This window comes from Rissa tridactyla, chromosome 5 (assembly GCF_028500815.1).
Source record: "Rissa tridactyla isolate bRisTri1 chromosome 5, bRisTri1.patW.cur.20221130, whole genome shotgun sequence".
In the NCBI taxonomy this organism is placed as follows: Eukaryota; Metazoa; Chordata; class Aves; order Charadriiformes; family Laridae; genus Rissa; species Rissa tridactyla.
In genome coordinates, this window is record NC_071470.1 from 5,642,679 (window position 1) to 5,666,134 (window position 23,456).

At 48.0% G+C, this 23,456-nt stretch overlaps 2 protein-coding genes across 3 annotated transcripts in view; both read left to right on the top strand.

The window, feature by feature from the left end:
• The first annotated feature begins 1,657 nt into the window (after positions 1-1,657).
• The window catches only part of STOX2 (storkhead box 2), a 151,850-nt gene continuing 130,051 nt past the window's right edge, over positions 1,658-23,456 (top strand). Inside the window, exon 1 of the mRNA XM_054202195.1 lies at positions 1,658-1,678. The gene's annotated coding sequence lies outside the window, so the exon portion shown is untranslated. The remainder of the gene's footprint in view (positions 1,679-23,456) is intronic.
• Positions 1,965-23,456, top strand: part of LOC128909860 (storkhead-box protein 1-like) — a 32,467-nt gene continuing 10,975 nt past the window's right edge. Inside the window, exons 1-2 of one of the 2 annotated variants that reach the window (XM_054202197.1) lie at positions 1,965-2,379; positions 3,874-5,120. In XM_054202197.1, the coding sequence (XP_054058172.1) occupies positions 2,022-2,379; positions 3,874-3,995 (480 nt within the window). In that variant the 5' untranslated portion in view covers positions 1,965-2,021 and the 3' untranslated portion in view covers positions 3,996-5,120. Of the gene's footprint in view, positions 2,380-3,873; positions 5,121-23,456 lie in introns of those variants that run through there. The other variant, XM_054202196.1, reaches the window with a different exon arrangement.

The following is a 23,456-nucleotide window of genomic DNA, read 5'->3' on the forward strand; positions in this document are numbered from 1 at the left end:
TGCAAGTACGATGGGCAAGATAAAAGGCTGATATAATGCAGAGAGGAGGAAGGCACAAGGTAAGAATAACGCAAGTATGACAAGATCATGACAGCAGTTTCAACATACTAAGACTAAGTCTTTTAACAGGCAATCAAAGGCTCAGGTGAACTTTGGGAAGCAGTTTGGAGGACAATGAGGATGCCAGGGGGTCCTCTTGCAAAGCTTAGGGCTGAATGACAGCGTGAAAGTGCTCCTTTGAAATATTGACAGCAGCACCATCAAAACTATTGCTGGGCGAGGCGAGGGGCTTCTTGAGATCTTGCTGCCCTGGATGCTTGGGAAGGGGTTGGAAACTTGCAAGCCAGCATCAGTGGGCTCTTCTCCTGGCCCAAAATGACACACAGTGATTCTGGATAATCTATTTTACCTCTAAGTTCCCCTTTGGTAGAGTTGGTTTCGTACAGCTTGCCTCCTCGTAAAACTCTTTGGGGTGCTGGTAAATTTGACCTTCCTCGGTACATGCTTAGGCAGCACTGGATGAACCCCAAAAAGTCGGGAGTGGAGCTATCCGAGGAGCCTGAATGTTACACAATGCCCTGGAGAAGGAGATGGATGAAACCAGATGGATGGTGACACAGGACTTGAATGAGGTTAGAACCGAACGGGGGATAGTTTAAGGGGGCCAAAAGTGCCAAGGGATGTTGATGTGAGTGAATTCAACAGCAACAGCCCTGGCTGATTCAGGAACCCAAGCCCCATTTTCAGAAAGGACAGACTTTGTTTTGCTGCAGGCTCAAGGGTTTCTTCAGAAGATGGGAATGAGGTCCCTAAATCTGCCTTCTCACAAGTGTAACTGGCACCCTGCCCCCTGAGCAGCACATTCCACCTTAATGTACGCTGCAGGTCAGGCTTTGCTGGGAAAGACCCCCACCATTTCTGCTCGCACCTCTCCCGTTTTTGCTGAGCTCTCCATCGAGCCTTATGGGCAGCTGGTGACCTGGAGCACAGAGGCAGCAAAACATTAATCTGCTGGAAAAAAGCCACAGAAATTTGGAATGAACCTTGCAGTCGCTCCATCACTATTAAATTTCAATACCCGTAAGACACAAAGCAGCTCAGGATTGACATGGATCTGGTGGAGTGAGTCCAGAGGAGGCCATGAAGATGACCAGAGAGTTGGGGCATTTCTGCTGGGAGGACAGGCTGAGAGAGCTGGGGGGGTTCAGCCTGGAGAAGAGAAGGCTCCGGGGAGACCTTAAAGCCCCTTCCAGTCCCTAAAGGGGCTCCAGGAAAGCTGGGGAGGGACTCTGGATCAGGGAGGGGAGCCATAGGATGAGGGGGAAGGGTTTTAAACTGAAAGAGGGGAGATTTAGATGAGATCTGAGGAAGAAATTCTGTGCTGTGAGGGTGGTGAGCCCCTGGCCCAGGTTGCCCAGAGAAGCTGTGGCTGCCCCATCCCTGGAGGGGTTCAAGGCCAGGCTGGACGGGGCTTGGAGCAACCTGGTCTGGTGGGAGGTGTCCCTGCCCAGGGCAGGGGGTGGAACTGGATGATCTTTAAGGCCCCTTCCAACCCGAACCATTCTATGATTCTGTTATGGGTGAAGAAGGTGGTGATGGACGTTTGGACACAGTGGGGTCGGTGCTGCTCGCTCGGTATTTTCCCAACCGCTGTGTAACCACTGGAAGAAGCGCAAACGTACGGGACCGTGAGACTTTGCGGGATTGATGTGGAAGGGGCCGGGGGATGCGGGGCAGAGCTGCCCCGGTGTTTCTTGCGGGGAAGCGAAGGCGGGCGACGGGGGGACGCCTCCCCCTCTGGCGGGGCCGGGCAGCGGGGCTCTTTCCCCCCCCTCCCCGGGGCCGGTGCTCGGGGCCGGGGGCGGCGGGCGGTGCGGGCACGGTGCCGGGGTGTGCCGGGGGCGGAGCGGGCCGGGCCGGGCCGGGCGGTGGCGGGGGCGGAGCGGGGACAACCGGCCGCCGAGGGAGACATGTCGGTGCCCGTCTCGGCGGCGGTGCCCGGCGGCGGGCGGTGAGCTGCCATGCCGCGCAGGGCGGAGCGGTGCCTGCAGATCGCCCCGCACTCCCTGGCCATCGTCCTGGTCGCCGCGGGCGAGCGGGCCGGGGGGCGAGCGGCGGGAGGCGGCGGCGGCGGTGCGGGGCCGGAGCTGGGCCGCCACCGCATCGGCTACGAGATCTTCGCCGACTTCAAGCGGGAGAACATGCAGCACTTCTGGGACAGGAGGGCCACGGCGGCGGTGGCCGAGACCTTCTTCTTGGGCTGGATCGACGAGCAGGTGCTGCTGGTGCAGGGCAAGGAGGAGCACCTGGAGGTGCTGCGGCAGGGCTGGGCGCGCCGCTCCCTCAGACCCCCCGCCGGCTTCCACATCAAGTGCCTGGGTAGGTGCCGACCGGGGCGGGGAGGGGGTCTCCGGCAGAGGGGGGTGGCGGAATCCCCCCTCCCCGCCGCGGGGTTTGCGCCCCAAAAGCGTAGGGTGAGGCGAGATTGGGGGGAGAAGGACGCGCTGCGGGGGGAGTCGGGGCCGGCCGGAGGAGCCCCCGCCGGGTGGGGATGGAGAGCGGCGTTCCCCCGCTCCCTCCGGGGCTCTCAGGTTGAAACCCTCAACTGTAAACGTAGGATGAAAAAAGACATTTTTTTTAAGGAAGGAATTTTTCACTCTGAAGGTGCGGATGGTTGCCCAGAGAAGCTGTGGCTGCCCCATCCCTGGAGGTGTCCAAGGATGGGGCTTTGAGGCTTTGAGCAACCTGGGCTGGTGGGAGGTGTCTCCCTCCCTCTAGTTGGAACTAGATGATCCTTGAGGTCCCTTCCAACCCAAACTATTCTATGATTATACCCCTTGCAGGGTGAGATGCTGTCCTTCTGTGGGCCAGCTCCTGCGGCTCTCTCCTCGGGCATGCTCCTCTCGGGTGTTTAACTACTGGGGGGGTCCCACGCCCTCCTGAGCTCCAACAAACACCTCTACGCAATCTGGGAATAACTGCTAACATTTACAGAGAGTGCAAGTTTTTATTAGTACTATAACCAGTTCATTAAAAAGAATAATTTCTAGCATTAGAAATCTAAAAAAAGTTTATTAAGAAGGGATAATTTTGGCATTAGAAATCTAAAAAAGTTCATGAAAAGGGGTAAATTTGGCATTGGAAATCTAAAAAAAAGCTCACGAAAAGGGGTAATTTTGGCATTGGAAATCTAAAAAAAAAGCTCACGAAAAGGGGTAATTTTGGCACTGGAAATCTAAAAAAAAAGCTCACGAAAAGGGGTAATTTTGGCACTGGAAATCTAAAAAAATGTTCATGAAAAGGGGTAATTTCTAGTCTTGCTAAACCAATATTTCAGTTTATACTTGGGTCTCCTTGTTAGCTCGAACTTGTATCATGGTATTGCCGTGAAGGTGTCTCCCGTGGCAAGAAGGAGGAGGAGGAGGAGGTGAGGAATGTAGGGCTTTTTTGCGGTGCGAGGCACGTGGCTTTTGGAGCAGTAAATGGCAAGCCCGTCCTGCGGCGGTGGGCTGAAGATTTGGGTTATGGTATGGCCCCCCAAGGGGAATCCCACCTGTGTGCTATGCGGCCTGGGAAGGAGCACATCTCTTCCTTAATTTTCTTCAGGAACCAAAAAAAAGAAAAAAAAAAAAAATCCTAGCACAGAGAGCAGAAAAAATGTTTGCAGCGCTTATTTGGACATGAGGAAAAAACCCAACCCTCTAAGAAATAAAGCTGTGGCTCTTTGGTGTATATATTGGGGAATTGCGAAGAACAACAGAACTGAAGTTTTCCTTAGCGTTTAGGGTCACTTGTGACTTTCACGGCTTGAAACACGCAGCTTCTCTTATGGAGAGAAGGCAAATTGTGAGGATTTGTTTTATTGCTGTCAAGGTCTCCTTGCTTCCCGCGGCCTCTGCAGTGGTGACGGAGAGACAAACTGCCTTTTCCCTGCGCGCAGCTTCCATCATCTGCGTCCCACGCAGCGGGCACCTGGACCAGCTCACGGAGTGTAGAGATGCTCTCTCTGCGCCGGGAGTTTCACATCCTTAAAACCGGACGCTCCCGTGCGTTTCCTTTACAAAATTATCTGGGTAAAGTTCCTGCAAAGCGTGACTGTCCGGTGTTTCTCAGTTTCCTTTTTTAATCTCGGTTTTGAATGCGTTTTAGCTGTCTCTGTCCTTCTGGAATAGGCGATGCAGAGTCTGATCGCTTCTGTTCCTCGGCAGTCTTGCGTCTCGCACAGTTTTCCGACGCTTCTCTGTCACTCGCTATTTCCCCGTCAGACTTATTTGATTATTACCATTTCTTCTGTGCTGAGGGGGAAGCTCAGGACACGCTACCTGTTTAAAAATGAGCTGATGGACCTTTTTTCCCTCGTTACAGTGAAATTTCCTCTGAACCTCGGTGCTGGAGAACAGGTGGCAAATCCCGCTCTGGCGATAGACGAGTTTTCCGCGTTCCACCAATATTTAAGAGGAGAGTTGGGTAGTGGACTTGCATCCTGGCAGGGGTGTGGATGGAGTTGCTCTTTGTGGCCCGCGAACAAGGGGATAAAACCTGCCGTGTGTTTCTTCCCAGCCAGGGCTCCTGCATCCTTATGCCTTTACTTTTGCGACAAAGCGAGGTTCTGAGAGTATAGATGGGGGCGACGGGTAGTTCTGGCTGCTCCTTGTAGCTCATGTGGGCTTTTAGCCTCCAGTTGGACCAAGGATGAAGAGCTTTTCAATGGCCACCATCGCCTGACGGAGCGTAAGGGTCGGTGTTTGAATTTTGGGGTCTCCCCCTGCCCATCAGGCGACATTCCTCAGCCAGGAGGGCTACGGAAGGGTGCGCTCTGACCTTGACGTTACTGAAGCCAGGCAAGGAATGTAAACAGGCCTTTGTGGCCCATTTGAAAATACGGAAACACCACTTTTGCTAGAAGTTCTCGTTAATAAGTAAGCTTGCTGGTGTGTAAATAATATGCGTTCCTCGGGGGGGGGGGGGGAAGGGGGGGGGCGGGGGGGCTTATCTTCGCTGTGAATTTGCGAAAGACTGGAGCCAAAAGTTTTCATTTGACTTTAAAAATAGCAAATGCCTTTCAATCTTTGATTAAAGACTGTGAAAGAAGAGCAGGGACCTGCTGGAGTCGCGCTAAATGAGATGGGAGCCGCTGATTGATTCCTTTTTTTTTTTTTTTTTTTTTTTAATCCCCCCCCCCCGCCTTTTTTTCCACACCCAGACTGATAATTCAGGTCTTGTATCTACGTAGGTTCAACTTGCACCGGCTGTAAAGTTAGGTAGTTAAAGAGGAGTCAAAGTAACGGGCCTGGCCCGTGGGCATGAGCATCTGCTTAAAGGTGTGTAATTGGGTTTTCAGCGTAATTAGGTGCCCAATGTGTAAATGGCTGTGACTTATTTAGGAGCTCTCTCACGCTTTATTCTCCACAGCATTAAAGCAGCAAACGGTACACCTACAGACAAAGAGTCCATAGGCTTTTCAGTTTTTTTTAAAAAAAAAAAAAGTGGTGGGTGTCTCTCAGGCTGAGGGGAAAACCTGCTGGGTGGGAGGTGGGGAACGGTAATATTTTACTACTGTTAATAAATAACTGGTGGGGTCAAGGGGAAAAAAGTGGCACGGTATTTTTGAGGAAGGCGAAGAAGCTGTTTTCGGTCGCTCTGGCCCAGCCGTAGCCCCCCCCTTGGCTGTGGTGGGAAGCGGGTTTGCTGTGTGCGGGTGTAGCAGTGAGGGGGTGCATGGGGTTGGCCTGGGGGGGGGTCTTTCTCTGCACCCCAGGGCCGTAGGGGTACCCGGGAAGTGCCATGACAGGCCATGGGTTCGGTTCTTGCCTTTTCTGTTGCCTGTCTGGCCGCTTGAGGAAAGGTTTTGAGTGGCTTTTTGCCCCCCCTTCCGCCTCTGGTGCCTGTCTGGGATGGGGGGCTGGAGGACGAGCTGCCCCGAAGTGATGCGGGGAGAGCATCCCGACCTCCCGCTGCTACCTGGCAAGGGACAAGGGGCAGAAATGCCTCCTCCTCTTGGCTGCACGTCCTCCCTGCGCAGGTACCGGAGAGCCTTGGGCAGCGCTGCCCTTCACCGGCATCGTTAAGGGCTAACGTGACCCAGAAATTACGACTTTCAAACCTCTGCGCTGGTGTTGCTGACGCTTCTTGTTCCTTGGGGTCCAGAGCCTTGGCTGGTCTGACGAGTAATGGGTTGCGATGGCCACGGAGATAATAACCGGAGGAAAAAGTATCTGGTGAGGAGGGGGGAATACTAAACCTCTGCTATGCACAGCATGCTTTCTGCTGCTGGGATTGTAAAATCTAAACCAGGAGGAGACTCGTCGCTGAATAGGTCTTTTCGTGTTTAAACCACCCTGGATTGATAATGAAAAGTTCGTGGAATTGTGATCTGTAGTTAACAGGCAGTGGATAGCCCTAGTATGCTTGGTGCAGGTGGATCTGAGCCAGAGATGGATTCAAATCCACGTGAGATTCCAGCGTCCGGAGATTCTGCTCTTGAATTGTAAAATTAGACCCTGCCACGAAATAGGGCAGGAGCATGGAGCACATCAGAGAGTGGCTTTAGTGCCGACAGTTTGGGGCTTGAGGATGCAGGGGATGAAGCTTTTCACATGGGACTTTAAAACTTACTTCTTTGCCAGTTTTCTTAAACTAAATGGTTACGCCTTAAAAGCTTGCTCAGCATCCGTTTTTGCAGGGATCGGAGTCATTAGGAAATCGGAGGGTGTATCTAGGTTTTTAAGCTGGCTGAAGGAGAAGCTTTGGAAACGTAAACTTTGAATAAACAAAACCCCCAAACCTAAATTTGCTGATTTAGAGGGTCAAGAAACCTTACGCAAGCCTATAGATCCCGTGATGAAATTTGTCGTCTTCGGTGAGAGTGGTTTGAAGCTTTTTTGTAACTTTGCAAGGCTTTTGCAACTTAAGTCTTTAATGAGCATTATTATTTTAATAAGATTTCTGTCTTTGACACGCCTTCCACTTGCACCCACTAATATTTGTTACCCTGGAAGCTGAATTTTTATTTTTTTTATCCCCCCCCCCTTTCAGCTCCTCTATGCAAGGTGCTGCTGCTGTAGCAGGATGCTCCACCTTGTTTTTGCATCTTCGTCGCCTTTCGCCTTCCCAGCTGAGACTTCTGTAGCTCTTGCACTTGATTTCTGTGTCTCGGACAATGGGCGTCTTTGAGAGGTTTCCGTACGCTTCGTGGAAGGGCCGTGCCCTTTTGCAACCATTGCTTGGGAAGAAGTGACCGAGCTTTAGAATAACCCTTGGGTCATGCCCAGAGCAATCTCTCCAATTACACGCTGATGTTTCAAATGGAGTTTTCAAGAAATGTACGTGCAATAATTAAACTAACTAGCAGGAGTTATAATTCAGCGCGGTCGGCTGTTGTCCATTGTTCCTGCTCAGCCAGGCGTCGGGGGGGGGGAAACTTTTTTTGCCGCGCTGGGAGCTGGAGCTAAGTGCTCCCTTTCTTTTGTCTCCCTGCCGCCTTCTCTCTTGCCACCAAAAATTAAATTTACACCCCACCAGTTTAGGTTCAGTAATTTTCGCAGTGAGTTTTTCCAGTCATTAGTGGCCGATTATGGTGCAGCGTAGACTGTTGGACATTAAGTGTTATTCATCTACAGCCAGTCATAAAACGTGAACTGTCTTTTTTTTCCTCCCAATTATCTCCTTTATATCATGAAAACTTCTTTTCCGTGAGGGAGCGTTAGGTTTCATAGTAATAAAACCTCCGAGGAGGAGCTTACCGCACACTCTTCTACACCTTTTGTGTGCCTGGTGGTATCACCATGGGAACTTCAGGGGATTTAAACTACAGTTTTATTTTCTTCCTCCTTCTCTCCCACCCCAACTTAGAGCCAGTTAGAGATCCACTAAGCACTTTTTATATCTCTGAGGTGGTTATTGCAGCCTAAAAAAGAAGGTAAACCTGGGTAGACTTAAGCTGATGGCCCAGCTGAGGTGCTTGTGGATTTAATTCCAACTTTGGGAACGGAATTTTGCTGCTCAGAAATGCTGGATTGGGCCTTCAACGTGCTTTGTAAAAGCAGCTTTTAGAGACGGGGGAGAGAGAGCGGCCAGAGCTGAATGGGTAAGGACTGCGTATCACGTGCCTGATTTCTCAGTACGTGGTTTGTGCTCACCTTTCAGCAGCCAAATCCTGAAGTCAGAAATACTTCTTGCTCTTTAAAGAAAGCCGTGGATGGGCTGCAAGACTAATGCAGGTTATCTAAAATGTATTGGGAAAATAAAAAACACACAGGAAGGAGAGATACCACCTGTTTCATTTCATCTCTTTTTCTTTCTTTCTTTCTTTTTTTTTTTTTTCATTCCACGCAGCTTCTCGTGAAGAAGCAAAGTCAAATACAGGGGCGTGTGGTGTTCATTGTGCAACTCAAGTGAAGGATTTATAAGGTTAATGGCCAGCTAGTGCTGTCTCCCCACAAAGAGGACCATTGTATAGCGGAGAGTCCTTCCCGGTGGCAAATAAGTCATCCAGCCTTGCAAGTGAAGCCTCTGCTCTGTATAAAGAAGCGATGCTGTAAGGGAACCGCAGTGGTTAAAAAAGGCGGAGGTGGATGGGGTGCCTGGGGACCACGGCAAGGGATGGCCAGGGGGCCACCAGCCACAAGCACCCCCGTCCCGCCCGCTCCTCTTCGCGGTTTTGCGGCACAAAAACTCAGCAGTGCATTCCCAACTTTGTCCTCTCTTTGTAATTTGCTGTTTAGAGGCACATTGCTTATTATTTTATTTATCAAATTGCAATGATTTTAGCGGACCAAGTTCAGACCTCCTACGCCTGTTGCCACAGTTTAAAAGTCAGCTTGAAATGGTTTGCTTTGGTTCCTGGAGAAATGTGTGGTTAGTGCGGAGATGTTACGGGAAGGGTCAACTGTGTATGACAACACCGCTGTCCCGGGCCTTCAGGGGCAGGGTTTGATTCGGCTCCTTTGTAAAGGGAATGGGAACGAAGTCGGGGCTCTCTCCCAGCTCTTCTGGTGCTGTTGATTCGGGCCGTTCATCTGGATGGTGAACCTGTTCTCCTTTCTTCTGACCCGGAGAATTACAGCTCGTCCCCCAGGTAGGGCATGACAAAGCTTTACCGTGTTCTCATCTGCGTTCATAGAATCACAGGATGGTTTGGGTTGGAAGGGACCTTAAAGACCATCTAGTTCCAACCCCCCTGCCCTGGGCAGGGACACCTCCCACGAGACCAGGTTGCTCAAAGTCCCATCCAAGGGACGTCCATTTAGAGAGAGTAGCAGAAAAGATGCAACCCAGACGGACTGGGTGGTCTCCAAGAGTCCTGGCATCCAAAACTGCCTTCTGAGCAACATCACTCCTTCCTTGGCTTCGGCAAAGACGTGATGGCCCGGCTCCTCTTTTCTTGGTAGTCAAGGAAAGGCTGAAGCGTTCAGAGACAATCAAAGCTACAACCAGATGGTGGTTTCCCCCGCAGAAACTGTGGCTGTGAAACGTGAGGATGGGAGGAACTTGTTAATAATAGTTTTCTGCGGTAGCAGAAATTTAACGGGGTTCTGAAAATTCAAGCTCTCTCCAAACTTTGTTTCTTTATTTTAAATGCAAAAGCATAAATGTTTTGATTATGTTCTAATGATGTTGACTGCTGGGAATGTTATTGCAGTCTCCAGTTTCCAATATTGAAACTGCTCCCTGGGTGGGCCAGATCTGGAAAGGTTTTTAAGGATATTATGTTCTTCTTGCGATAAAATCCCTTCACTAAGATGTAAACATGCTTGCTTCTGTCCGGTGCACTCGATCCCTCAGTTTACCACCTGGAATTTCACCTGAGACCTGTGACGAGAAATATCTGAATGTTAAGGATGTACAAACACGTATATTTTGATGAAACAAAGTGCTTTCCTGTTGACATTTGAGCGGGTCTTCAGAGCCCTTTTTTAATTGGGCTCCTGTTCTGAGCCACAATAGCGATAGAGCAGACATTCAAAGGTCGGTAACTACCCAGGGAATCCGAACAGTGGCTCTTCTAGTTGCTTTTCTTTCTGTAGCAGAAAAGCAATGGTGTAATCTTGCCATCGGCACTTACTAAGCCTATTTTTGGTTGGTGTTTTTTTTTTTTTTTTTTTTTTTAAATGAAAGAAAGTTACTATACTGTGCGCTTAAATATGCACAGTGTAATGACTTCTCCAGTGTGTTTTCTGGAGCTGGATATACTTCTAACCCATGCAATATGAGACTTCGTTGTTCTTCTTCCTTGAGGGAAGGGACGTGGGATGGGACACCAAAACAGCAGAAGTCCTATAGCAGAAGGCTATAAAACGAGTATTTATTTTTTTAAAAAAGGAGGTTTTCTATCCTTTTTAGAAAAAAACCACCCTATACCAAGTCTAGTGAAACTTGTAGCTTAAGAAGACAGGCAGTCAATATTCACTCTTTTGGACTGTAGTTGTATTTTCCACATTGGTAATAATATCCAGGGATATATTTCTATATGCAAAAAATATGGAAGAAATAGATAGGTTTCTGGATGCATCAGCCTTTCTCCAGGTCATTGTGAGGAAGACTTAATAGCCTAATAAATATATCATATCTACCTACCTTGTCTTAGCAGTATCCTTGGGTCCATGTGCTTATCATAGAATGGTTTGGGTTGGAAGGGGCCTTAAAGATCATCCAGTTCCACCACCTGCCCTGGGCAGGGACACCTCCCACCAGCCCAGGTTGCTCCAAGCCCCGTCCAACCTGGCCTTGAACCCCTCCAGGGATGGGGCAGCCACAGCTTCTCTGGGCAACCTGGGCCAGGGGCTCACCACCCTCACAGCCAAGAATTTCTTCCTCATAGACCCCTGCAACTGTGCCACCAGCAGCAAATGCAGTTCATTACTGATGTCCCTTCCCAAAAAGATGAACCCAACATAAATGAGATTTATCACTGCCTGCTAATTTATTGTGTTCAAATCCTACAGAGAGGTAACCAAAGTCCTGTAAGCTCCATGTGATGCTGCAGTGAACTTCTATATGTTGGAGTTTGGTGTTTTGGGGGATTTGTGTTTTGCTTCCCCCCACCCCCCCCCCCTTTCTTTTAGGGAGGTGTTCTAGTAAAGGGATTCTTGATGTGTTATTGGGCTGCCAATAGGTCTCAGCCTGCCCTTGAGCCTTCCAGCCGCTCCTCAGCCCGTGTGGGAGTGGACTCTGCCCTCGCCTCCCGCTCCCGCAGACCGGCATGAGATGTTTGCTCTCCCGCTTGCACATACGGCAGGGTTAGTGCCCAGACAAGTTCCCTTTTCATTGACAGACGAAATAACAATAGCTGGCATTAAGATTGAGCCGACTGTTTTCTTTGGGTTTCCCTGAAGGGCCTCCTTTGTCTCCACCGTCTCCGCTCAGGGAAACCCGTACACCTTGCTTAATCCCAGGGTGCTGTCAAGATGCTCTGCCTTCTGGAGCCCAGAGTAGGTCAGCATCCATGCGGGAGCCGCTCATGGGAGACTCCCGTTTGGGTTTTGCAAATGTCCCCTGTTGAGGCTGGTGTCGGCAATCCCGAGAGCCCAAAGGAGAGGGTAAAACGTCTGCCTGGAAGGAGAGCAGAAGAAGGAGGTCCTGGTGGACTGTCACATACTTGGTGTTTATATGGCCGTGTAAGTCAAAGAAGGAGCAGATCGTGGGTGGTCGGATGAGCCTGGATGGGGGTTTTCAGGAGCCTGGTGTCACGCCGTGTGTGGCCCTGGTCCCACTTTGAGAAGTCAGGACATCCCTGCAGCCCAGGCGAGCTGCTACTTAGCCGCATGTTCACAAGGTGGTTTAACCAGTTGAAAAACAGGATTTTAAGGTCTATTTTAAAGCAAAGGCAGTATCTAACATGTTAGACACTACTAGCAGGAGAGGTTAGTAAAAAATGAATAAAAGGGCATGAGTTTTCTCCCTAGTTCGATTTGAGAAGAGAGAATTTAAAGGGGCACATTCACCCACTGTTTCCGAAGTGGGGTTGAAAAAAGGTTTGAGGGCACTGAGCTTTCCTGCCGTCATTGATAATTTGTAACAATTATCCTTTTGGTTAAAAATACGTACTTTATTGGTTTTGCTGACTGAAAAATCCTACGCAATGAAAGAGGGAAAACAGTTTTGTGAGAAGCTGAGAGAAGAATAGTCACGAAGGGGTAAACAGTGAGTAAACAGGGAGCAGGGAAATAATAACTTTCAGTCTCAGCAATCTTAGATGCTCTAGAAACAAGAATATATTTCAAACAGGCATCTTCAGAGCAGACGTCACCCTTCTAGAGAAGCCTCCTTTATGAATATGAACATCTGGAAGGAGTGGGAGACAGAAGGAGAAGGGAGGCCATCCAGGTTTTTAGTGATATGAAGGGATAATCTTGGATGTAGTGTTTCGTAGGCTTGGGAAGCAAGTCTGACAGGTGTCAGGTCTGCTCTGTTTTTATCGGAAGTGGAGACTTTAGTAGTAGTTAATGCATTTTCTTAGGAGGTTTAGCAGCGTGGTGTCATCTTCATCTATCAGATGACTGGGAGGTGCCTCTGAGGTGGGGAAGGAAGAGTGTAGGACTCGTAGGATGATGAAGCTTCACAGCGTTTCTCAGAGAAATTTGGAGTTCCTTCACATAGATGTGTGCGGGAGGGTGTATATAACGTGCTAAGTGCTGTACAAAGGGAGGTTTGCCATTACCTTGAGTGGTCTTGATTCAAGAAGAAGCAGATGCCCACATGTGCACATAGCAAATTAAGTCTGACTTTGGTGGGAGGGCTCGCATTTTTGAATATAGGCATGTTGTATGTTCTTGTATTTGCCTGACTGTTGTTAAAGAGATTTGCCTGAGGAGTTAATCTATGTGGTTAATCCCGGAGTGGGTTGTCTGCGTCTAAGCCGGGAGCCCTTTGGTAGTTAAGCTTTCACACTCAGGACTAGTATTCTTCACATTTTTATTTTTGATGTGTACAATACTCTGAAAAATAAACAGCAGAAGAGTTCATCCAGGGTCTGTAGGTGCCTTCAGGAAAAGTACGAAGAGGAAGTCATAATTGATACTTCTTCAATAAAAGTATGAAGAGGAAATCTTAATACATACTTTGTCAATAAAGATGAAGTCACAAGAAGTAGGCAACTTGACCTACAGTCGTTCTCGTTTCTTTCCTTGGGCGGGAATTAGCGGCTATCATCTTGTCATTTTTCATTTATGGCAGCAGCTTCTAGCCCTTTAGTTTATAGATTTCTTATTGATTCAGGTCCTTTGCTTTTGCTTCTGAGGTATTTTCTGATTGTTAGTTTGTCTTTGTTAGAGGTGTACGGCTAGAGCTCCTCGGTGAAGCCAATGCCAAATAGCTGTTGGAAGGTCTGTAGGGACTTGCTTCTTGGCTACCTTTCAAGCGCAGTAGGGCTGTAAAATGTTTTAGTGTCAGAATCACTACATCTATCATTGTTCTGCTTTTCTCTGTCAATAGCTAGTCTCGTTCAGTGACATATTTGATCTTAAAGAGGGAAAGCAGATTTATCTGTGTGCCAGCGCACGAGTCTTTTTAATTTTTCTGCTCGTGTAACTGTTGGGCTTCAGGTTTCAGTGGTTACCTAAATTAATCCCAGTGCCTTCTTTCCAATCTCTTCAATGTTTGTGTTGAGACAGAGGACAAAACATATCCTGTCTGTTGGGAGCCACCAGACACCAATCATCTTGTGAGATGGAAGAAAAGTGAGCTACAGACTTCAGAGTTGATTTTTGTGACGAGTGATGGGGGTAAGAAGGAAATAATTTTGACAGAACTTTTTTCCCCCGCTAGCTAGGAAAATGTCGGACAACTGGAACCTGCTATTTCAGTTTTTTCTTGTTTCCATGCTGGTGAACACTTTTGCTCAGTGGCTTGGGCACCCGTTTCCAGTTCTTGGGGATTTTCCATTGCTTTGAATCATTTACATTGCCGCCTGTCCCCGTGAGTAATAGCCCGCCAGTGAAATGGTCCTCAGCTTGCTTTGGTTTGCAGATTGCTGACTTCCCAGTAGAAATACAGTGAATATAAGTGTCACTTTTCACTTTTACCTTTCGGAAAGGAGTTCATAGATCACTTGGGGTTCTGCAGATCCCAAGTTGAAAACCACTAACCTCGCCAAGCCCGGCGTTTAACACCTGGGTGTGCAGGCTCCTGACCCTGTGCTCACTCTGCACCTTTTCCCCTTCTCCTCCCAGCTTTGAGGACACCTGCGGTGGTGACTTTTGGAGCAGGTCCCCAAGCCATGTACAGCGATGGCTGGCACTTCAAGGGCTGCCTGCTGGAAAGCTTGGTCCAAACGTTGCTTCTTGTCTTGTGTTTGACAGCCACAAGTCCTTCGGGGCAGAGAACTTGGTGGCTCTGTCAGATCGATGTTGCTCTGGGCATTGTTGTGCTGACCTGGGGCTGAAGTCCGTAGGTGCTCTCCCAGTGCAAGCCCCTAGATAGTGATACTCACATACAGGGTTACTTGTGAATGAGAAGTAAGCTGCAAGTAGGCAACTGGGCAAAAAATTCTTGCTCAAAACCTGCCTGGATTTGCTTTACCTGTTTTCTCACCGCTTGGGCTGTAGTAATTACTCGTTGTGGCACCCCGCAGCCTGCTTCGTGAATGAGTTGCCTGCATAAGCCTTTTTCAAAGCTTTAGTAGAACTATGGTGAGTTTGCAGTCTCTGATACTTAGATACGTGTTTGGCTTGAATCTGGAGCCATAAACACATAACACTTCATAAATGGCTATCCTTACTTGAATTGCGCGGGTTGTTGACTCAGAAAACGAGCGCAGGGCCCATCGGGTCAATAGGCATAAGAGGAGGCATGTCGTACTCTCCCAGTCTGTGGTCTTGCGCTCTTGGAATATGGCAGGAGAACTCCAGCAGCGATTGCATAGGGTGTTGCAGAAGGAAAGTGGAGCCTGGGATGGTTTACGTGGCGTTTCTTTCACTAAACGGCATGTGCTTTGGCAGGGGGGTTGGACTAGATGATCTCCAGAGGTCCCTTCCAACCCCTGTCATTCTGTGATTCTGTGATAATGATTGTTGCGTGATGTTACCTGTAGGTTTTAGTATTGTATATGACTTCTCGCAGGCTTGTTCTTTACTAATTATGGTAAGAAAAGATGAGATTTGCACCTCAAGGCAATGCCGCCTCTTCTGCTGAAGCACATTTGTCAGTCCTGTCTGGTTCTCTTCTCTCTGTGGCAACGCACAGAAGAACATCTGGGGAAATGACGTACTCTCATCCTGGAAAAGTGAGGGTGGAAAGGGGAGAGGCATCTTGTGGGGTTTTCTTTTCCGTTCGTGAAACCAAGGACTCGGCGCTTTTGCAAGATGACCAAGCTTTGGTTCATTTTTAGGCTCCTTTGTTTTTTCCTGCATGTGTTGCAGCTGAACACAAACGTATCTGAGCTAGTTTTGAGCTAGCCAGCTCAGGTATGGTTTGCATTCTTCAACACCAGCAATAATTAGGGCTTTCAGCAGTGGCTGACTCCCCGTGCTGCTCAGGCAGCCCGTGATGAGTGTCAATAAGTGACTTAAGTCCCTAGATTAAAGCTACTTCAGGCTTATCTAGCCTAGTTGGGATCCTGTAACCCTCCTTTACAAACTGAGCTGTTGCAGTGAATTCCTCAGGGCTTTTCGCTTCCTGCCTTTTGAATTTCTTTTTCTGCGAGCTTCACAAGCGTGACTTTTGCCTTTATCCGTAACTGACCTTTTCTCAATCTCTCTGCTTAAAAGCTTGCGCCAGCATGCAAGCTCTTGTCTTCCTCTCTCCAGGGGTGGCTTTGTGCCAGGGCTGCGCCAGCCTGATGAAGTGTCGATAATTGCCTGTCCCTTCCCAGACTACCTGCTACCCCGCTGCTGGTGGCATCGTCGTTCTTCTGTTGGCTCTGCTCTACCTGCTTCTACAATCTCCACCTTCCTCGGAGGCATCTTGTCTCTCCTGATGGCTCCAGAAATGTCGTTGGCTGCATTTGGTGCTGGCTGGGGCTGAGCCTCCAAAAGTTGGCTCTTGGAAAGGGTATGGTGCTATTTCGCTTTGAAGTCAGACCACGCGTTTTGCAAACTGCTTGTTTCTGACCCTTAAAAACATGGGATGGTTAAGGCAAGGCATGGTGCCGAACAGCGTGGGAGTGACGGGGTTGAGAAGCCATCTGCTGGGACCTAATAGGGTAGATGTGGAAAGTGCTTGAGTCAATCTTTACCAGTGTTGTCCCAATCTTGCCTTTTTTTACCCCTGCTTCCTTTTCACTGAGGAAGGCGCAGGTCCATTTTCTGATGTTTGACTACAGGAGTATAGTCTCTCCTTATCATTTTTAGCAGGAACCGAACTTCCCTCGGTACCTGCGCTGCCACAGTGGTTTATGCTGGTGTGGGTCAGCATCGCGGAGGTCTCCCAGCCTTTGCTCTCCCTTTTGCTCCGACGCAGGTGCCCACAGTGAGACAGCTCAAAGGCAAAATCCGGACCTGAGGTGAGGGGGGAGGAAAAGAGAGATCGGGGTAAATTGCTGTGGACCTGCAACCTTATCTTCTCTGCTTCATAGTCTGCAAACAGGTATTTGTGGGATCATAAGGTGATTTGCGTGGGAAGGGACCTCCAGAGGCCTCTGGTTCACCCTCCGGCTCACAGCCATGGCATTGGGAGCCAGGTTGCTCCCATCATCTAACCTGTAATGCGCCATTGAAGACAGCAGCAGCTAACAGCGTCTCTGGTGGATCTCACGGATGATTTCCACATTTCCTGCATGTTTTGCTGTGGACGGGTCCTTTTGTAACTCTGGCTGCTGCATAACAGGTTCCCCTGGTCCTCCTGCCTCCGGTTGCTCTAGGTAATGGGAGACCCGGGAGCACACAGCGCTGGCTGGCTCTTCCACCCACGCCGTTTGGACACCCTCTCTTTTGACACCAAAGGGATACCTTCTTGAACGCGCAGCTGTGAACAAGATTAGGCAGCTGACGCCTTTGGTTGCAACGTGCTCGTTCTTTAAAAAAAAACAGAACAAAAAAGCAGAAAACGCCCCACAAAATGTTGCCCTGCCTCAGCCGTATTTGTCTGTTTTGACAGATGCTTAAGGTGATGGACAGGGCCATAGTTGCCAGCAGCTTTTTATAGGAGGATCTCTTCTTACCGCGCCACTTGGTCTTGGGAAAGACTTATTTTTTTGCCAGCCACTTCTTCCACGGTTTAAATTTTTTTGCCAGAAACCCAGCAATAGCTGCTTTAACTAATTGTGGTAGACCTTTTGAAGCGGCCAGCAATGCGGAGAAATTAGGTCGTAATGACTTGGTGAATGGAAGTTACAGAAAAATTAACCAAGCGCTCTTTCTTTTTCTGGTAACCTCATTTTTCCACTTCTTTTGTGATTTTTCTGTCTGCAGTTGACCTCCTCCTTGAGCAACCACAGTCTTTTTACTCGGCTCATTAAATCATGTTTTCAGTCTGGCTTTAGACTCACAAACTACTCTCGTTGGTGAGCATTTCCTTCTTATCTCCTTCCTTTCATTCTTATCTCAGCCTTTTGGCAGAAAGCACTTAACAGAGGCTGTGGGCCTTGAAGTTGGTCTCCCGTGAATAGAGGGGAGGAGGAGACATTGACCATTCACACTTTAACGTCAGTGTTTCTGCAGCCTGATGGATACCCTCTGGGCTATGAAGGTACGTGCTTCACTGGCTCGCAGAGAATTCATCTTCTGAATAAATGAGTAAAAAAAAAAAAAAAAAGAAAGCGTAGTTATGTATTTTTGCATAGCAGATAACACGGATCTGTTTATCTGCTCCTGATGCAGGGTTAGGCTGGTTGTGTTCAGTGTGGCTGATCAGCAGATTTGGGGGTTTACGCCACATTGGGCCTGGAAAGGGACCAGTTAAAGGAAGAAGCCAAGCAGATGGATGACCCTTGTGCTTTTAGGAGCTGTTACCAAACCCCTGGTGGGCTGCTGGAGGAGGCAAGCTTGGTAACTCTACAGCTTCCCATCCCATCTCACATAAAAGATCCCACTTTTATTTGCATCAGTGGGAATTTTCCAGTGGCGGTAGGAGTTTGTGTTTCTAGTGAAATGAGGAATAGAGATGCCTCAAGCTAAGGGGAACACAGGAGAGAAAGAATACATGAAAACGTAGACTTCGTGATCTGTCTTACTCTTTCTTCTAATACCCATTTCCTCTCTTCGTGCCCAAGAAAATACGTTTCACTGTTGAATTATTAACAGATCAGCTTCTGAGGGTCCAGCCAGGAAATACTTTCTCAGTCTCCAGAAATTAGAGTGCTCTTCCAGAAACAATTCCCAGCTTTCTTCGGGGCTGTGCAGATAACGCGAATAATGGCAGCTGGGTAAAACTGTTCTGTAGGTGCTGGAGCCAAACTCACCCTGGACTCAGTCAAGAGGGGAGGTCACTCTTTTTCACGTTATTCTAGGCTAACTATGAAGGCTGCTGGTAAAGTTGAATATTCTTGTTATTTAGTTGCTGGCAAGCGTGAATACATTTTTCTGTTATCTTCTGGACAAACTGTGGCTTTCTTTTTAGTGCTGTAAGCGGCTGGGTTCAGGTGAATTGTAGCAGATATGGTGGGATAAAATCAAGCAATTCTGTGCTCGTGCCTTCCAGTTACTCCGCTCTGCATTTAAACAGTTCAGAAGTGTGCGTGTAAGCAAAGTTTTACTGCCAGTTGAGATATACCTTTCCTGATGGTATAACTCACACAAAATATGCTGCCCAAAGCATCGCTGGAAATATGATACAGTGGCATTTGCAAGCCCAGGCAATTATATACAAGATTTTCTAAATGTAGAATCCAGAGCTGGCTGGCTGACTAATGCATTGGTAAGGGCACGCCTGTTCTTTGGCTTTATTAGATAGGAGTCTATTCTTTGATCAAGTCACTAAAGCTATTATTTTTTTCTTTGTGACTAGCTAGCGGTGACTGGGCAAGCCATCACACACTGTTAGCTTCTGGCTCCTTGAAACCGTCATCCTCTTTCTTTGGAAGTTTCTGAAATTTATTACTGAACATTGTAAACAGGGAGGGGAAAAATATAGACAATGTGTTAAAAGGTTTGTCGGTGGTGCCGTTTGTATTTCCTTCTCTCGGTCCATTTACCACTCATTTAAATGAGATCTCTTCCTTTCCCGTCCCATGTTTGTGTTGGATGTCAGCCTGTGTTTATGGTGGTGGCCTTGGGCATCCCACACTGGCACTCATGACCGGACAACGCTGAGAATGCAGATGCCCAACAAACACAATTAAAACGTCTTTGTTCCTTTTAAGAACTTGTTGTTAGGTATGTTTAAATGCAAGGGTGTGAATTACCTTTCTAACTACAGTTGGGGTTGCTTTTTTTTTTTTGTTTTGTTTTTTTTTTTTTGAAGGTCACAGCTTTTCCATCGGAGGAGTTCTTGTGTATTTGTTCTGGCTGAGAAGACAACTGGACCAAAGGTTTTTGCCCAGCCTTCTTTAGGCAGCAGCCCAAGTACTCAGGCATTTTCTGTTTAAAGGATAGAAGAACATTGAAACATACTTGAGTTGATAACAGAAAGGTAAATAGAAAATTGCAGAAACAAAGGCAGGAACTTAGGCTGCTTCTTTGATTTTTTGAAACTTAAGAGTGTTTACCAGTTTGTTTCAGACTTAATGTATGATTTTTTCCTTCCGTAAACTTACGGTTTAAGAAATAGACAATAAAACTGAAGATGATGAAGGTGAAGCTCTGGGGCCCCAACGTAAGAAGGACATGGATCTGTTGGTGCAGGTCCAGAGGGGGCCACAAAGTCCCTTCCAACCCAAACCGTTCTATGATTCTGTGGTAGCATACCAATGTGTAACCACTGTGGTGCAGAGCTATATTGAATACTGTGTGAAGTTTGTTTCCCAAAGTTGGAAAAATCCACCAAAAGAAAAAAAAAAAAAGGCATGAAAAAAAGCCAGAGAACTCGAAAAGATGCAAGGAAGGGTAACCGGAATGCTCCAAAGCATGGAGCGCCCATATTGCGGAAGCTGATTGCATTATGGGTCCTGTGGAGAAAATGAGTAGAACGATGATGTCTTTTTGTCTTTCCTGATGTAAGGATTTGGGGGCGTGAAATTAAATTATTAGAAGGTAAGCTTGAAACAAAAAAAATAGGTCTGCTTTTTCAGAAAACGTAATAAACTCATGAGAAAGTCACATTTTAAACTTTTAGCATCCTCCATATCGTATATGAAAGATTTCTGTTAAAAAAAAAAAAAAAAAGAACAGAAAAACCCCAACAAAAAAACCTTTCCTGCCCAAACCTGCAAGTTTTTCTGTTCAAAAGTAAAGTACGACGTGAGAAGTACTTTGCCTGTGGTCTGGGAGCCGTGAGGGTTTGCCGTCCACGGCTTGACTTGTGTGAGGAGGTGGGCAGTAGGCGCTGGAGAGAGGGAGCCTGTCTCGCTGAAAGTCAAGGCACGGGATGCATTGAGCGGAAGATCCCAGCCTGGAAACGCTGCGTTTGAATTCCCCAGCGTGGGTTGAAGGGGGTCAGCGCACTGGTATGCCGCCTATTGTGCGATCTTCCTTCTACTTTTACAGACGCATCATTTTCTTCATCTGATAATTTGTTTCGAGGACCAGAAAAGTGAGTCTGTGGTATTTGCCCCCGTCACTGAAAGAAAAAACCCGGGGACCTCCCAAGAGCTTGTTACAGAGTCGTAAGGACCTACGTGAAGCCAGGGGTTCTTGGTGTCAGGGGCTCATTACAAAAGGAAGTATTTCCTACAGTATTAATTTAAAAATGGGCTGTTTTACTTAAAAATGCTGAGCTTGGAACAAACTGAGTGCAGAACATCAGTGGGTTTTGGGTCCTGATCTCTGTAAATGCCTGAAGAGGAGATTAAATGTTTCTTCACGGGGATAGTTCTAATGACTTCGGTGTGATTACTCATGTGAATATTTTCCATAGCATGACCGTAAAGTACAAACATTTGGGATAACATGTAATCTAGGGAGGTTGGGGGAATTCTTTTGTCACCCCTTTTGAACAGCACCAGCAGAGCAAAGATAACACAGTCCATTAATACCTCCAATAAAAGAAAAAAAAATATTTGATGTTACCCTTGCAATGTGAAACTACTTGACAAGTAAAAAGGTCCCTGCTGAACTCACAGGGTCTCACATTTAGGATTTTTGCTGATTTCTGATTGTTGCTTAGGGTTGGTTTTTTTAATATTTTTTTTTTATTATTTTTCAGAATGTTACCGGTGGAATAATTCAGCGTGGCAAATAACATAGCATGGAACAGTCGTAGTGGGCTTTCTTTCTGTTGGTATAATTGCTTAATCTGTGTCTGCCAATAAGAATGATTTCCTAATTTTGGCTTACTGTATTGGGCTATAAGTAACAGGTAGTAAGAAGGACAGCATCCCCAGCAGCGTGGGCAGCAGGGCGAGGGGGGGATTCTGCCCCTCTGCTCCGCTCTGTGAGACCCCCCTGCAGTGCTGCCTCCAGCTCTGGGGCACCAACAGTAGAAGGACACGGAGCTGTTGGAGCGGGGCCAGAGGAGGCCCCAGAGATGCTGGGAGGGCTGGAGCCCCTCTGCTGTGAGGACAGGCTGAGAGAGCTGGGGGGGTTCAGCCTGGAGAAGAGAAGGCTCCGCGGAGACCTTCCAGCCCCTTCCAGTCCCTAAAGGGGGCTTAGAAGAAAGATGAGGACAAACTTTTTAGCAGGGCCTGTAGTGGTAGGTTAAGGGGTAATGACTTTAAAACAAAAGAGGGAAGATTTGGACTAGATAGGAGGAAGAAATTTTTTACGCTGAGAGTGGTGAAACACAGTCACTGATTGCCCAGCGAGGTGGTAGATGCCCCATCCCTGGAAACATTCAAGGCCAGGTTGGACGGGGCTCTGAGCGATCTGATCAAGTTGAAGATGTCCCTGCCCATGGCAGTGGGGTTGGACTAGATGGCCTTTAAAGGTCCCTTCCAACCCAAACTATCCCATGCGTCTATGAGCTGGGCCCTCTATAAGTAATGTAGGGAACACCAAGAAGCAAGATGCTCGTTCAAGAGAGGCCTGTCTTACACCATCTTATACTGTGGTTTGAGAAGTAGTTACTTGGAAATCTTTCTCTGCTCAAGGGGTGGTTTCACAGGATCCAGCGAGCTGAATGAAGAGCTCGTCAGCGGGCTCCCGCGACTTACCTTGCCTTGACACAAGCTGTTATGGGCTGTCCCCAAGAACTGCTGAGCTGTGCATGTCCTTAACGTGGCAAAAATGCCAGGAGCGGTGGGGATGAGGAAAGGCTCGCTCCCACAGATCAGGTTGTAAGGTCCAGCCCATGGCGGAGTGTTGGCAGTTTGTTGGGATAGTGAGGGGAAGCTGAGCTGAGTCCTTGGCTGCTGTGCTTGTGGGCAAGAGGACAGTGTGAGGAACATGCCAGTGTTGGAGTGGCAGGCTGAGGAGGCGGAAGACATTTTTGAATAATTAGTCCTTCGCAATAGCTTTTCCTTGCTGTGGTGGCTTCAGCGTCGTTGAGTGTCATTCTCAAAAATCACATCCTTGTTTCTTTTCTTGCATCTGGAAGCGTGGCTCAGCCAGACCATCTCCTACAGTGGCAATGTGCCTTGCGAAATACCACGTCCTAGGAGAAGGCTTTTTTTTCAAAAGGGGGTGTTTTGGGATAACTGCTCCCTTACGCTCCAATCTGCTGGACTATGCACAAACCCAGATTTTTGGCAGAGTGTTTATTGCACCAGTACCCGCAAAAGCGAAGTAGGATTGTGTGTTAAGGAGGATTTATGCCGCAACTGCATGCAAGGAAATCAGGCCAGGCCTTTGAGCTTAAGAAAACTAAAATTTTCAGAAGCAAATCGTAATGTCAGAGCTTAGTCCTCTGCGTGACCCAGCTGGCCCAGCCAGCCAGATCGGTGGCAGAGAGACAGCATCTCTGTGTGGGACGTGTCTAGTGTCAAGTGCTATGGAGAACAGAGGGAGGAGAGAATGGAAAGAAAGGAATTGGACAGAAATAGAAAAAAAACCGAAAAGAACAGTTGGGGTATACCTTCATTTTAGAGGGAAGCCAAGGTAAGTCATCCTCTGGTCTTGCACGCGTATGTGTGTGTATTGTGCCGTGGCGCTGACTGCGTGCCCCGCTGTGGCTGAGGTTTCAGCGCTTTGACCATGGTGTCAGCAGTGTTTTGAAAAGACCCTCTGCCTTGAAGGTTTAGAAATAATGTGTAAGTTTAATGTAATTTTGAATATAGAGTATTTAATGGTCAAAACTTGAACAGAGTGGGCAAAAAGTGGCTTCTTGAGGAGCTGGGTTTTATCACCGGATTTTGGGTTCCCAGTATAGCAGTGGGCTCCTTTCCTTCCCAATTATTCTTCCCTATTAAAAAGCTCAGATGAGGTAAGATGTACGAGTGTGGAATCCAGTGGCTTTTCCTTGCCGTCGTGTAGGGTTGCTCTGCCGAGTATTTTGGAGGATTTATCCCCACGTGGTTCTGTTGGCATTATAGGCACTCGCCCTCTACTTCT